We start from the raw sequence: 16001 nt of genomic DNA, 5'->3' as shown, positions 1-16001 counted from the left end.
CAGATTCTTTAGACATGAGTTGATTCTGATGATCTCAACTTAAAAAAAAAAAAAAAAGACAAAACAAACCTTTCCTTCTTCTGAGGGGGGCTTTAACAGGGTATCTCCAGAGAAAATGTAAAATGCAAGGTATGGGAAAATTTTAGAAGGGAATTAGTTGCTGGTGAATGTAATGAATGATTCACAGTAGAGCTCATAAGAAACTCTGATTTTGAATGATTCATATTTCTATCATAACACAGCTTTAACCAATGCTGTTACAGACTGAAAAATTAAAGCAATACCTTAATGGTATTGACAAATTTCAAAGATTATACTGTGTAAAAAAAAAAATACGGCTGCAGAAAGGAAATACACATCCATGTATATATCTTCTAAATTAAGATTACAAAGTGCAGTGCTGAAAAATAAAAGTTTTCCCTCAAGCTTGTTTATGTCACTTCAGTTTACTTCTTTTATATTCATGCATTATAATATTCTTTTAACTGTGTATTTATAGTGGCTTCTTTTACTGAACTTCATTTGTTAAAGGTGATATACAGAACTACAGAAAGAGCAGCTCTTGGATATTTTGAGGGTTTTTTCTATTAGTCAATGTGCTTTTGGTCTCAATACTTTCTGGATTACTTGTTGGATTTTTCTTTGAAAGCAGAGCTATTGATTACTCAAAGGAGTGGTTTGTCAGGGATTGGAATGGACATGTTCCCTTCTCAAGCTCCTGTCCTAAACTTCTCTTCACTAGATTGAAAAGTCACGCTCTCTCCATTTTGAATTCAATTTAAAGTTGAAATAGCTTCAAAAAGATACTTTCAGATATTTTCACAATCTGTATACTAACAGGTAGGGCAGTGAGATGAAGATATTGATGTCTATCAGCTTTGTGCTTGAGAAGTGACTTAAAGCAAGTTTGCTCCCCATGGTGAATGCTCTTGTCATTAAGCTGCTAAAGTCAAAAAAGACTATCAACAGCTCTTTCTCCTGTGTCTTGTGGGAAGCCTGATGGGCTACTTGTTCCCTTAGAATTTTTCCATCCTTGTTTCTTTACGTATGGATACTGAGGCATTTAAAGGGCTATTTTGCTGCTTCGGGACATGCCGCTATTTTTGGCAAAGTGAAGAATTTTGGTGTTATGCAACTTTTGGATGTCTAATTTAAGAGATTTATTTTTAAACATATGTGTCATTATAAAGGACTTTGAGTTCATTGGTTTTTAGTTGGAGCTTTGAGCATCCAGGCTAATCAAACTGTGAAGTATAGAGCTGAAAGCTCAGAAGGTGAAGACCACCAAAATAATGATAAGCTGTAACAAAGCTGGTTAACTTCATGCAGGGAGTTTGTCAGAGCACTATGAAAGATTAAAATGTGATTTTTCATTTAAAAAAAAAATGAGGCAGAAAGTTGTATGACAATAAAGTATTTTGTGCTATGGTGATTCATCCCTGGAGCAGAGCTGTACTTTGCATTGAAAAACACACTACTGTGTTTTTGTGAAGACTGAAAAGTAGCATATGATCATGGAATTGTGGAGTGCATTGTAATACGCATGCCAAAATTCATGAATAAAGATTGTTCCAGACCTTACTGCTTCAGTGCTGATTGCTGCTCTTGATCCAGCAGCTGACAACAACCATTAAAGCCTGAGTTTGCCTCTTGGCACTTGAGTGATATGAATCATGCTTAGTTTTTCTGCATGGTCTGGACATGTATATAGGAGTTGGGAAAGGCTAGAGACTTGAGTTTTTAATATCTGAAGGCAACCCTGTGAAACATGAAAGCTGTTTTTGTTGGAGACAGAATAACGTTGAACGTAAACAAATTTCAGTAGAGCTGGGAAAAGCAGATTCCCTGAACCTGCTCCATAGTGTGAGGAAGCTAGATCTATCCAAAAGACGATTGAGTATAATAAAATGTATTAGTCCAAATACTTAACATTGAGCAAAATTTTGGACAAAGGATAATTTATACAAATTTTTTGAAATGGGAAGAATCAGTCATGTAACCTTCATGGCAGCTGCTACTGTTAGTCCCAGCTTTTGTCTCTGAGAGATAGAAAGGTATTCCTACTGGCCTTAGTTTCTTTTCTAGTTCTCTTGTGCATATTTTATTAAAATGAGCCATGTTTAGACACAGTGAACTTGATTATTTTTCAAAGCAGTCAGGATATATGTTTAAAAATCCGTGCTGCAGGCAGAGCTCATTAGGTCTCTGGGAGTTAATGGTTGGTTTAAGGCTTTGGGTACAGCTTTCCAAGATCTTTAGTGTTATTCATGCTTCTACTGAGTCACAACAAGCATGTTGGATGTAAACATATGTCATAGCCAAGTTTAAATCCCCAAACAAGCATTTCATTTCATTGTTATGCTTCTAAATGTTGAAGAGGAGAAACATAGATTTTTACTGTTTTTTAGTTTAATTAGCTTAGCAATTTTATTAGGGTGTATCTCGATATACATTATGATACTCATAACAGCAGAGCTTTATTGGCATCCAAAATGTGAGATGAAGACAAAGGCAAAGTAAGAATTCTGAAATGGATAAGCATAGAAACACTAAATGGAAACATTTTAAAAGATGATCAGTGGAAACTCTGGCAAAAAAAAAAAAAGAAAAAAAAAAAAAGAAATCCTGGTCCCACAGAAGTCAATGGGATCTTTGCTGCTGACCTCAGCAGAGATAAGATTTTACTTCAGTTATGCCACTGCAGGAACAAAATACCATGAAACTGCTGAAAAGAACACAGTGGGAGAAAGAATATGATTATATTGGGGGATAAGCCACAGCAGTGGGGTTTGGGGGGCTGGTGAGTGTGTTTCTTAATCAAGGCAAGCAAAAATTCTTCTTGAACAAACTCTCTGAAAACTTTCATAAGACACATTAGCGTTTTCATATAATCTGAGACCTTCTGAAGCAGTAGTTATCACTTTATTCACAGCATTTCTTTTTTGTACACTGATACTGAGCACTCCTGTCTTTGCTGCTGTTCCTTTTAGTGGATTGCTGTCTGTCACAAATGTAAAGGTTTCCCAGTTTCCCAATACTTGTAGAATCGATTCAAAAGATTCTCCTTAACACTCTTACATCATTGTTGAATGTAGGTTAAAAAAAAAAAAAGGGGCAGGTAATACTTTGAAGGAGCTTCAGCAACTTTTGATATCTTCAGATTATGTTTGTAACTGAATGGCTTCTCTTGGAAAGATGGAAAATCTCCATCTACCATGGCTGCAGACAGGTATACCGATTTAGCAGAACATCAGCTCTTTACAGCATCAGGAAAACAAGGCAAGACTTTCACCAGTGGAGGTCAAATAAAAGTTTGGTAGCCTTTGAAAAAAAGGGCAATTAGTCCTTATTTCTCTACTGGCAGGTTACCCATTGCCCAGGCATTGAGAGGTAGACACCTGACAGCAGCTAGGGCTTTAAGTAATTTTAGGTCTTCACGCTTATGTTTAAACTGCAAATAATATTCAAGAATAATGATAAAATTTCTTAAAATATGTCATCTCACCCTTCTATTTTTGTGTTGATTTCTCTCTCTCCTCTGTCCTTTTGTTTTCTTTTAGATTATTTTTTCTACCCATCTTAGGTAACATGGTAACATATGCTACTTGTGTAATGATATTTAGCATTTCTCTGTTGGATTTATTAGTTTTCCATAAATAGTCCACAAATGCTCTTAATAGAAAAATAATGAACATTTTGACCCCTGTAGAAGCAATCCAGATAGCTTACTCGCATCCGTTACTTTTGGTTGAGTTCAGAACTGCTACTGATGTGAGTCTGTCTGTATGAAATCCAGATGTTTGCCATGGTCTTTTCATTAAGTGATTTTTGTGACAAGAACATTTTTGCTGCTGTTCATAAATATTTGAGGGATGTCAACAGACATGTTAGAAAAAGACAAGGTGTGACATGCACTTTTCAAGCTGCCTTTTTGATCCTAAACCCGTTAAGGCAGGCAAAATTTCTTCTGTTGACTTCATTAGACTAGGAGTCGGCCCCGCCGTTCCTTCCAAGTGCTGTTGTGGTTTTCTTTTTTTTTTTTTATTTTTAAACAGGAGGAAGTAAGAAGGAATAAAAAGACCTGTCTATTATCATCACTGTAGTAACAGATAAAAAGCTGCCAGTACCTACCATCTAACAGTAACAGAATGGCCTGATACTGTGGGAGACCTCTAATAGCTGGTTAGATCAATCAGTGTCTCAACAGAGCCTTGAAAAGTTTCAGATTTAATGGGCTGAGCCTGCTTCCAGCTGTTATTAGTCTAAAAGTTTTTAAGGTTTGACAAGACTAATTCAGCCTAGATTGCCATTGTAGTGCAGGCCAGGAATTTCTTCATGATTGTGGTAAAACCAGGCCATTTTCTTCCCTACAAAAAGGGTAATTTTTTAACTGTTTTTTTAATTCTTTCTTTGACTTGTTCAAGAAAGCAAACCCAAAGATGGCAGAGTTATCAGAGGCTGTCCATGGAGGCAAGATAAACTCTAATGAAGCTGCTAAATGTGAATTAATGCACCAGTGGTCAAGCTTAATGTTATGCTTGATTTATTCATCACTTTTTAAAATGAATGTGTCTTAGATGTCAGGGTGTCAATGTGTGATAACTGTGTGCAGCTAAAAAGCAGATGTTTTACTAGTTAAATGAAACGTCATCAAATATGAACATAGTTCTGAAGTAAAGCAGTACTGAAAATCATGATAACGATAGTGAAACCAGAAGAAAAGGACTGCTGTTTGATAAAGAATCTGGAAAATTGCTTTGACAACACAAGCCACTGCAGTATTGTCAGCTGAGGGATGTATTTATGTCTTCCTGAAATGAATGGTAAAACTCCCACTCAGTTTGGCTTGGGAAGGGATTGAGCCATGCTATTTTTGCACAAATCTAACCATTCAGCTATTTTTGGTTTAAATTAGAGTAGTCTCAGGACTTATATATACTGGTTGGTGAGAACTGGATGGTAGTGTTTCACAGGATAAGGATTGCCTGGTGAGTAGTGTGTTCCAGCTGCAGCACTGCCTGCCTGCTAGCACATTCCTTATTAGAGAAGGAGAGAAAAAGTGATAAATAATACTTATGCCTGGGTGACTTACGACTGTGTGACTTCAGCCAAGGGTTTTCCTACCTCAGGGGAATACATAGCTTTTCTAAATGACCCTTTATTCTGCTGCCATGTGAGGCTGGATGTGATCCAGAAAATCAACCTGTTTATAGCTGCAGTTTTAACACAATTAAATACTAGCTCTTAACTTCAAGTGGCTCACTGTGTTTCTAGTGCAAGTTTTTATTGACTAAGAATAGTGGGCTTTAAATATTTAAATAAATATTTTTGCAGTAATTAGAATATAAAAAATCAAAATCTTTATAAAAAATAAAAATGTTTACCAAACTAAAGATTAATGACAAAAAGCTTATGTTTGAGAATTTGGTTGGTAATGACTGGATTTTGCTTTGTGTGGAACTTGTTGCTGAAAGGAAATCTTCTTTTTCTTTGCTTCCTGAGCTTTTGGGTTTCTGAGCTATTCATGGTGCAGTATTTTCCCGTCAGATTTCAGAGCTCTGCAATACAGAGTGAATGGATAGTTAGGAGAAGTGCACAGTTGCATTCTGGAGAGTGTTACACCCAAGCTGTCTTTCACAGTCCAGCTGGAATGAGATGTTTGTAGTGGCTGATGATGACTGACAGTAAGCGAGACAGCTCTGCTCCAGGTGTTCATGTGGACGGCTTTTCTCCTCACTGTAATGTACATTGCAATTGGCTCTGCTGGGGGTAATCTTAATAGCAAAGTGAAAAATACAGTGACAGGAATGACTTTTCTTAGGTCTTCTGGTGGCTTGAGTGCAACACATTAGAGGTGCACTAATGGAAAAACATGAGAAAGTTTAACTTATGCTGTGTTCATTTTACTGTTCCCTGCATAAAGGGAAAAGTTCAGTCAAAACTTCGAAAGCAAGTCAAAAAGGCAATGAGTAGATTTCTTTTCCCCTCCTCAAAACAAAGCAAAATGCCTCCAATGCTCATTTTCAGCCATTCCCATGGCTGTATAAATAAGATGTTGCAATTTCTACTTCTTTAAGAAATTGTTTTTCCTGTTTTGTTATAGATGTAATAATTTGCTACCTGATTGTGGACACAGGGTAGCCAAAGACTCCCCTGGCTTTGCTCATTCAGGCTTGAATCCCAAGCAATGGTGGTGCCTAAATGGCACAGCAGGGCACTTGGAAGTGTATGCTGGCACAACTGTAATCTTATGAAAATCAGAAGGGTGTAGGCGTGTACTAGAATTACTAACCTCAGAGATTCAAAAATCATGAGTGACGTTACAAAAAACAAAGACAAAACAATCCACCTGTCTATAAACCTGGCATAGAAATGATGAGATTATGAGGACAGTAATACCCTCCCACTGCCCACCCTTTTAGATTGTCTCTGTTTTACTTACAGATTATTAACTTGAGAATTCACTCCTTCAACTTTTCCTGTAAAGTTGTGAGAGAAAAAGAGTTTTTTGGTTTTGTTGGACAATGAAATTATGTTGTAATTGGCATGCTTTGCCATGCTTGAGCAGTTGAGCCCATGGGGGGTACAAAGTATCTGTTGTTTCTTAGTCACAGTAAAGTCATAAGTATTGATGATGATTTTTAAATTAAGTGTGCACCATTTGATTGCTGAACTATAAGCTTAAAAGCACGACCAGATGAAATATTCAGAATAGGAAATCCAAGAGTGCTGAGCTAAGAAGATAAAAACATTTGAACAGGTCCTTGAATTGTGTTACTAAATATGGATGCGGATGGCTTTAATGAGTATTTCATCTAGGGGACCTTACTAATTAAGATCCATGTCTCCAATGAAACTTGAAAAACTTTCTGAAATTTAACCCTATGTCACCTTTGTTAAATGATCTAAATATAGATTGGCTTGTGTGTTTCCTGGCATGGTTAAAGGAAGATAAATGGATAAAGACTCCATTACCTTTTCCCTGCATTGTTTAAGGCTTAAAAGAGAGGGTTTGGCATTCTTTATGTGAAACTGGTGTTTATTTCAGGAGCTTACTGAGTTGTATTTGAATGTTCTGTCTTCAGTCATACCAAGATTTCTATAATTATCACCATGTAGGGCTAAAATTTAGTAAGGATGTAACTATTTGGACAAAATGTAGAAAAAAATTTAAAAAGCATTGCATTGCATTTTTGTCTTCATAGGAAAACTGTTTTCTGTCTGAAGTGTGGAAATGGCCAGGTTCAAAACCCAAAGAGAGGCATTAAAGAAATGTATTGTAAATGTTTATGTAAGCATTTGTTGGTATTTAACTGAATTGCTAACCTTAGAATATGTGTTGTGGCTTTAGTGCACTTCCATGAAGCTCATCCAAAGCCTATGGGTCATATCACTTACATGGTACTCTGTAGGGACTTGCATGTTACATAGCCTTTCTTCTTGCCTCCTAGATGAGGTGAATATGTCTCTCTCCTTGCATCCATATATTTCACAGACATCATTTGCTAAGTTTTTGAAGTGTAATCCATAACATTTAGTGCAGACTGAAAAAAAACAATGTCAGATCTCTTTTCGTTGTGCAGAGCTCTGTGGTCATGAGTTAAATCAAGTTTGTGTCGTTCTTTTTACTACTCTTGTTGCTATTGTGGTTGTCATTTTCTGTGTCACTGTCATCCTTATGAGCTCCAAATGTGGGCTGTTACTGCATTGTTCTAGGTGCAGAACAAAAAATCTTCGAAAGATTGCATAAAGTGTGTGAGAAAGACAACAGTGACACCAGGAGAGAGAGGAGTACAGTTGAAATGTGGAACAAACTTCTTTGGAGTGATTGCTGTAGTCTCTGGCAGTCAGAGTTTTTAGGTTGTTGTAACCATCAGGGCATAGGTGGGATTTTGAAGAAGGCATTTTGCAGATATATATAGCAAATATCTTGCAAATGAGAGAATAGGGAATTTCCTGAGACTGCCTTTGTGCTCACTGCATTCCTGCTCCACCATGGAGACTGTGGTCCAGAAAGGAAGAACACTGAAGTAATTCTTAAAGTTGTGGAAAGCAGGTTGCTTATGGATTTGTGAACTAATTTCCTAATGGCCCTTTGTGAGACACGGATTTAGGGACAGGCTAAAATAATACACTTGAGGATCCAACAGCATAGATAGCTAACCGGAGTCTTCACAGCAGCTGCGGGGGTTACTGCAACCTTGAGGCTGCAGTGGCTGCCACAGATAGTCTCTGTTGCAGAGCTACTCTGTCCGGGGAGCAAAATTCCACCTATTTTCAGCTATCAGACATTTCCCCCCTGCCCCAAGTGAGTGGTGACAACAGGTTTTAGCCCTAAAATGTGTCCTTACAGCTTCACAGTTAATTAGGTATATATGTCATGTGAAGACTAGATTATTCATCTGAACTTGTTTTCTTTGAAGGAAAAAATGAACATATTACACTAAGACAACACTTAAAACTAAGACAACAAATGACACACAGGAAATTACACTTAACAGCTGACTTACTTAACACAAAAGGGAGGTTTTGCTATATTTAAGGTAAAGATCTTTTGTTGATGATAAATAGAGTAGCATACTTTTCTATTTATCTTGAAAATGTTGAAGGAGAGGGAAGATCTTAGGTTGTCTAAGTCAGCATTTACATGATAGTTCACGATTAGATTTCCAATCACAGACTTGTGTTTAGCCCAAGGAGATGGAGATGTGCTCTGCTGTCTGCTTGCCCACACATCATTTTCTGACTTTCGTGTTTGCCTCAGACTGCAGCAACTACAGTAGACTGGTGTCTTACGCCACTGCAGAGGATTAGCAGAAGTTGTACCCCTGATTAAGAGATTCTATTAAAAAACGAGGTTTCTGCTATTTTAATAATAAGAACAGAATACTCAATTATAAACCACCTCTACTACTGGTGCTATTGTTGTACCTTCTGTTTCTTTATTGCTGATGTAATTGTATCTGAGGTTTTTTTTAATTCCTTAATAATGACTTTTTGAAAGCAAATAACTGTAGAATACAAGAATGGTTCTTGACCAGTTAATGCAAATTCTTTCTGACAGCACAAAAGTTTAACAAAAGTTTTCATGACAAAGAAATTGTTTTTCTTTTCAGGTACCACGATCAACAGGATGTTACTAGCAACTTCCTTGGAGCAATGTGGTTGATTTCAATAACTTTTCTATCCATTGGATATGGTGACATGGTACCTAATACATATTGTGGGAAAGGAGTCTGTTTACTCACTGGAATTATGGTGAGTGTTTCTGAATTTATTCACTGGATATTAATATTAAGTTTGCTGCAATTAATCCTGGAACTTGTAGAAGTCATAAAGAAATATTTATTTACTGGCTTGTAGAGTACATATACTTACTCACACCATTCGTATGGTCTTTCATTCCTGGTAATGGAATGGAGGGGTTTTCTTTAGGTAAAATTTAGCAGCTGTGTAATGAAAAACAGAGAAATAAATTCCACCCTGACATAATTTGCAGATTCAAAATCTCAATAGAGTCTTTCATTAAATGTTAAGGTATCAAGTTTTCTCGATTATCTTTGGACGTGTGTAATTGGACAGTACTAATAATGAATCCCCCATTCTGACTTTTGTTTCTTAAAATTAAGTTACTCACAAACAAAGAAATGTGATGGTGGCTAATATGCTAAAGCATTTTGCTTGAGCATAGTTTTCTACTCTATTTCTTATAAGTCTAATAATGTACTACCCATAGCATTCCATTGCTGTAAGTGGATTTGCGTAGTGCAGTTTTCACTGTAAGAGTTTTTGTTACCATTGATACAATGCAGCAATTGTTAGTGCATGCATATTCAGTATATATTTATTAACTGTACTTCATGTCTGGTTTTAACTTTTCTGTATTGCACCATTTGGTCAACGTTAGGCAGGGAACAAGGTGATGTGTTAAAATATCTGGGAAATTTATGCATATATACACTAAATCAGAAGTAAAGAAGCTTCAGGCTGCCACTTTTACTTGTATCAATCCCTGTGAATGTGAAGGGCAGAATGAGCATCATATATACTGTATATAACAGTAAGATACATATTTGTTTCTGAATTTTTGCCATTGATTATAAGTAATGCAGCTCCAATATCTACCTCTGTTAAAACAGGTATATTGGGATTATGGCTGAAAGCAATCAAATATTTGCCCCTTTTGAACAGGTGTTTTAGTAAAATTTTCATTTATAGGTGTGTATTTTTTGTCCAAAGAGTAAAATAAATCAATTCAATTTTGTAATGTTGAACAATTTTTTTCAAATGTCTTTTTTTAAAAAAAAAAAAAACCAAAACATCTGACAGGTTTCAGGCCATTGGCCTTTATTGAGAAAGACTTCCAGTACATTTTGCCGGTGGTGGCAAATGCATTTCTCCTTACATACAGAGTTTGCAATACAGAGTTTGTACAGGCTGAAAGCAGAGGAATGACTCGGAAGGCTTTTTTAAAGGCTGTTGGCTAAGCTCACATCTGCCATCTTCTGGGGTATTTGCCTTTGCTCTTTCTGAGCTGGATTTTGGTGCCAGAGAGAATAAAACATGGTCATAAGTTGATTAGGAAAAAAGGAGGACAAACAGTATATATTGCCACGAGGATGTACAGAATGGGGACAGAACCCTGTTATAAAGCTTTCCTTCTTCCCAAGCACTGTTTAGAAATAAGAAGCAAATACTTGAAGATGCAGGTACAGATTATTTTGTTCTCTCAAATTGTTCAGCACTTTTCAGCATTTCATTATGAAAAAAACCTTACAGTAACAGAAATCTAGCATCTTCAAAGGCCTGAAAAAGTGCGATGAGAACAGTAGTTTTGATACTAATCATCCATAGGTTTCACACTGCTATTGCACTTATACTGTGCAAATGATAGAAGCATCTGGACTGTAACTTTGAATACCTGTGGGTAGGCTTATGATTTTATTATGATGAAAACAAGGTAAAAATAAAATCAGAAAAACAGACTCCAGATTATTGCAAGTGTTATTCTATATGCCTCTGAATGAACCACAGAGAAGCTGAAATTGTAAGATGTATTTGTCATTTTGCTTATGATAGCACCATTTGGATTCAGATGTAAAATTATTTATAGCAGGTGCTTCCATTGCTTTGGTGAAAAACTAAAGTACTGATTAATACTTACCATTTGCACACATAGAGTTTCTTTTGCACAACTGAAACAAGATTCTGTTGAAAATTAGACTTATAAAATGTATGGATAATACACACCTTCATGTCTTTGATTGTTTTTTATGATTAAAAATTCTGCAGCTGCTTTGGAAGGACCAAGGCTCCAATCAGAATCTCATGGTAATGAATTTGGGATATATACCTCCAGAGACAGAAAGCATTCTTAACCAAAACACAAGCCAGGTAGCTAGTGTGTGTTGATAGGTAAAACAATACTGAAAGCCTGACCCCTAATTACATTTTTAAGGACATCCATGGTATGGCTTTGGCAAACATCACCTTTGAGAAAAACATTATGGAGCGATCGGAGAAAGTCAGATTTGAAATTACTCTTTTCTTTCTTTCTTTTTTTTTTTTTAATAAAGGATCTGAAAGATATGAAGTATGAAACAGTGAACATAATAATGAACTATCTTCCAGCCTAACCTGCAATACTAAAAAGCTTACAGGTGTTGAATAGAATTCTTTAAAACCAGCTACTCTTCTGAAACTTGTACAGTAACTAATTGTTTGTTGTGGAATAGATAAGATCCTAAAAAAACCAGACTTACTGATTTTTATTTCAATAGGAGTTGTTGCTGGTCTAATTAAAAGATACAACTGGATAATTGTTGAATGAATGTAACAAATAAAATGAAACCGTGTATGTGATTTTAAGAGGGAAGATGTAATTCCCTCGCATCTGAAGTAGCAAATACATTGTTGGATTGGTGTGATCAATACCAAATACCACTGAGTTTTTGCTTTCAGATAATGTCCCTGTTTAAAAAGAGTGGAAGGGAGAGTAAATAGAAGTACTTGTAAATACAAGAGTAGTTACACAGCCCACTGAAGAGTTAATATTGACTTTGCAAAACTGGTGGCCCATGGAGGGGTCCTTTGGTGTCTTGACCCTAGTGAAGGGAGAGCGCAGGTGCCCTGGCTGTCCTCCCACTTCTGGCTCAGGAGCTGCTTTCTGTGTGATGGAAATCGGACTGCTCAGGCTGAACCCTGTGTTGTGCTCCAGCCTGGGAGTAGACTTTATGCAGTTTGCTGATGGCACCAAGTTGTCCTGGCTATTGAAACTGCAGCTACTGCAATCTTGAGGCACTGGTTCAAGTGATGTCTTTTAAATTCTGCAAATCTACACTTCTGGAAAATAGAAAAATCTTTACGCTTTTTCAGACTATACCAAAAGGAAAAAAGCTGAAGAAGTCTGATTAATGTATTAGAATTTAAAAAAAAAAAAAAAAAAAAAAAACAAAACCAACCCAAAAAACCCCCAAAAAACCCCAGAAACAAACTGTGAACAAAGAAGGCAAATAGTGAAAAACTATGTACTGTCATATTGAACAATTAAGGGTTTCACCTTGAAAAGCACTTAAATATGTGAAACATTAATGAAAATACTGACACAGTGCAATATGGATTTTGGGGCATGGATTAATGCAGAGACGCTTCACAGACAGGCACATGAAACTGAACTGGGTACCTCAACTCAATTATGTATCAGTGTTTTTCCAATGAGATTTCATTAAACAGCAATAGTAGACTATGGGCCGAGTAGACTATAAATCAGATAGCAAATGTGTCCTCTGTCCTCTGTATACATTAGGTAGGTCTGCAAGAGTGTGATGGATGGATAGAAATATGAGTGCTGTCACTGTTATTGGAACTGGATATAGAGATTGGGAGACCTATGGCATCTTCATCATGCCATGCAGTTCATCGGAGTTTTGTCTGCCCACTGAAGATGCCATCCGTGGTTGTCAGTGCACACCTAAGCAGATATCTCAGATCCTGGTCAGCAGGCTGAGCTCAGCTACAGCTGGAGCACTTTGTGCTGGTGCTAAGTGGACCTGCTTATATAGGCAGCACTTCAACCTCCTTAATGCCTTTTTGGAGTTAGGGCCTTAGAGTGATTTGCCAAAGTTTCCTTGCTTTATGAGGAGTATAATGAAGTTAGCAAAAATTTAAAGGAAGGAAGTAGAAATTGGTAGAAGTCAAAGGAGGGGGCAAGTGTGAGAAGGTATGAGAAGATACATAATTATTGACTATGAGATGGATAATTTTTATGGATCTTTTTAAGCTCTTGTACCTATGCAAGATAAAATAATGGCAATTCATTCTTCCAACTCCAAATACAAGGTTTTCTTGCAAGGTTTGGGAAGGACTCTTCCTTTCACATCCAGCATTATGTGGTGAGCTAGTGCATTTATGATATGATGCAAAGTTAAGGATGCAGAATCTTCCTGCAGAGCCAACTGCCAACAGTTAGAAGCAGACATGCAGAACTAGTAGGTCAAACCTATGTTGCTACAATAAAATGGATGAGTTGCAATTTTTCTGTCAAGGATGCGCAGGGTGGTTGGCTATAGCTTGGATGAAGATTGATTTTAATGAAATAGCTGTTATTTCAGAATGTCTGCCTTCCTAATCCTGACAGTGCAGCTTAAATGCTTCTCTTATTGAAATGAACTCCAAAGAGATAGTTAAGCCTATGAAAGAACCAAATAAATTAGTGAAGTTTTCTTAAATTTACATCATAAAGGTGGACAAGATTAGATGTTTCTTTTGGAAAATTTTTAAGTAGCACCTTTTAACTACAGCATTTGAACACCACTCATATAGGTGAAGAATTCTTATTAGAGTAGTCACAATGCAGTCAATGTGTACAATCTGGCCTTACAGACACTAGTTTTTATTAGTTCTAAATCATGAATCAAAAATTAATCAGATCTGATTTTAAAGCTTCTTACACTGCAGCTTTTAATGTCCTTGCGGAAGTCTGCATTTAGTTCAAAAGAATCACAATTCCTTTCCTATGCATCATGAAAGAAGTGACAAGGATGAGGTGCTTTTGCTATGAGGATAGAGGACTCTTCATCTAAGGTTAAATTGTGGTGTTTGTGCATACAGTTTTGTCTCAGACTCAGCCTGGTCTTACCAACAAATACAGAGAACTATCTACAAGAGGAACATGACACCTAGAGTAGTATAGTTTTCATCCATATGATTTTTGTTGGTAGCAAAATCTGAACTGTAACATCTTTGAAATTTAATGGTTACTAGATTGTAAAAAAAAGAGAAAAAAGTAGATTCTATCTTCATAGTTAACATTGGCTGCAGATCATCTATGATGATTCCTGAAAAAGAGAAGACGAAGAAAAACATAAGATTTGAGCAATGATATATGAAAATTATTTTATAGAACTTTGTATGGTTAATGTACAAAGAGGTCATAAACTACTTTGCGTAATAATGCCTAAAAAATGTGGGAATTTTTATGAAAATGTTTGTTTACATTGTTTAATTCTGTAATGAGTTGCAGAAACACATAATTGTTTATGAAACACAGTAATGTATTTTGAATTACACTCAAAGAACTGAAAAGGTATGATTAATATCCTGCTTTGTGAGTAGATAAATATGGTTGAACTGATAGAAGCAACTCAATTTACTGTAATAACAGTAAAAGAATAATGGATTTTATTGCTATTTAAAGGTTTACCTCAAACAGTTTGCACATGTATCAAGAATCTATAGTATTTTTATAATTTCTAGTATGTGGTAGTAAAAGGTCAGAGCAGTGCGGTCAATAGTTTCATGGATAAGAAGCCTGCTAGAGGAATTTAAAAAATCTAGAACACAGCTCAGTTTTTAGTTCCCCAAGAGTACAGGAAAATATGAAAAGCGTTTCATACAAATTGGTAGCATCTTGGGTCCATGTGTCAGATATATGGTAGAATTTAATTCAGTTGGTTCTAAGAATAATAAATGTAAGTGACATCAGGATTCAGAACAGATAGTGTTTATTCCTTTTAACATAATACAACCTAACTGGACAGTGTGTCAAGCAGAAACGTAATATGGAGAAGACAGTTAATGATGCTTGAATTATCAGGGTTGAAGCTATTAAAAGTTGGGCTGCTCAGAAATTCTTCACCTCCTCTACTATTGTTGTTCCAGCACACCAGATTGCCAAAGTGGAACCTTTAGTAAGGAACAAACATAGTTTGGGATTATTTTATGGCTATGGCTTGTTGGGATGAAATTTCTAACTGAAGTAAAGAAAAATAAATTATCAAAATTGAGTTGAGAATCTCCAGAGAGTGATCCATGAAGTAGTGGCAGCTAGGGCAGTAATCTGAAATGTGAGGGAATGGCAGAGGCTCTACCTCCATATGAGTAAACAGAATCTCCTGGAAGGTGTAACCCTGTTTTAGAATTAGAAAAATTAAGAGAAAAAACCTCCCTTGGAAGGTCTTCAGTTCATACCAGTAGAGCAGGGAAAGTTTTGAAGTGTCAGAGGCCAGGGGAACTGTTTTCCACTTAGGTCTAGCTAGGAGTTACGGATGCATTTCAGCAAGTTCAAAGACAGTTAGTTCCTGCCTAGAATGAACAGCAATTGTCCCATGATATCTTTGTTTACATGGACATGATGGGAGCTGATGACTGTTACAGCAAAACTTCTGCTTTATTTTGAAAAAATGTAATATCATCTGCAATAACTTCAGATTTAAAACGCAATTTTAATATACTTTCACATGTAGTCTCATGAAACTTCTGTATTTACAAGACAGGTGTTGGACAAGAACATCATCGGTAGCTGACATCCTGAATTATTAAAGTAATGTTTCCCATCAGCCTTGTAGTCTGTTGAGCCTGCTCATTTAGTGAGATCAGATTTCACCTTCTTGCTCAGCAAAAAGGGTTTTTGCACATTGATAGAAACTGTCTTGATCTCCAGGGGTTTTTTAGCTGTTATAACCACTGAAGGTTTCCCAGGAGCCAAGCCACCAGGGTGCATT

At 36.4% G+C, this 16001-nt stretch overlaps 1 protein-coding gene across 1 annotated transcript in view; it reads left to right on the top strand.

The window, feature by feature from the left end:
• The window catches only part of KCNN2 (potassium calcium-activated channel subfamily N member 2), a 71794-nt gene that overhangs the window by 38611 nt on the left and 17182 nt on the right, over window positions 1–16001 (top strand). The window contains exon 4 of the mRNA XM_049794878.1: window positions 9117–9258. Within this exon, the coding sequence (XP_049650835.1) occupies window positions 9117–9258 (142 nt within the window). The remainder of the gene's footprint in view (window positions 1–9116; window positions 9259–16001) is intronic.

Source organism: Accipiter gentilis, chromosome Z, assembly GCF_929443795.1.
Source record: "Accipiter gentilis chromosome Z, bAccGen1.1, whole genome shotgun sequence".
In the NCBI taxonomy this organism is placed as follows: Eukaryota; Metazoa; Chordata; class Aves; order Accipitriformes; family Accipitridae; genus Astur; species Astur gentilis.
Note: the sequence above shows the minus strand (reverse complement) of the source record. Positions and strands in the feature narration are given on the sequence as shown.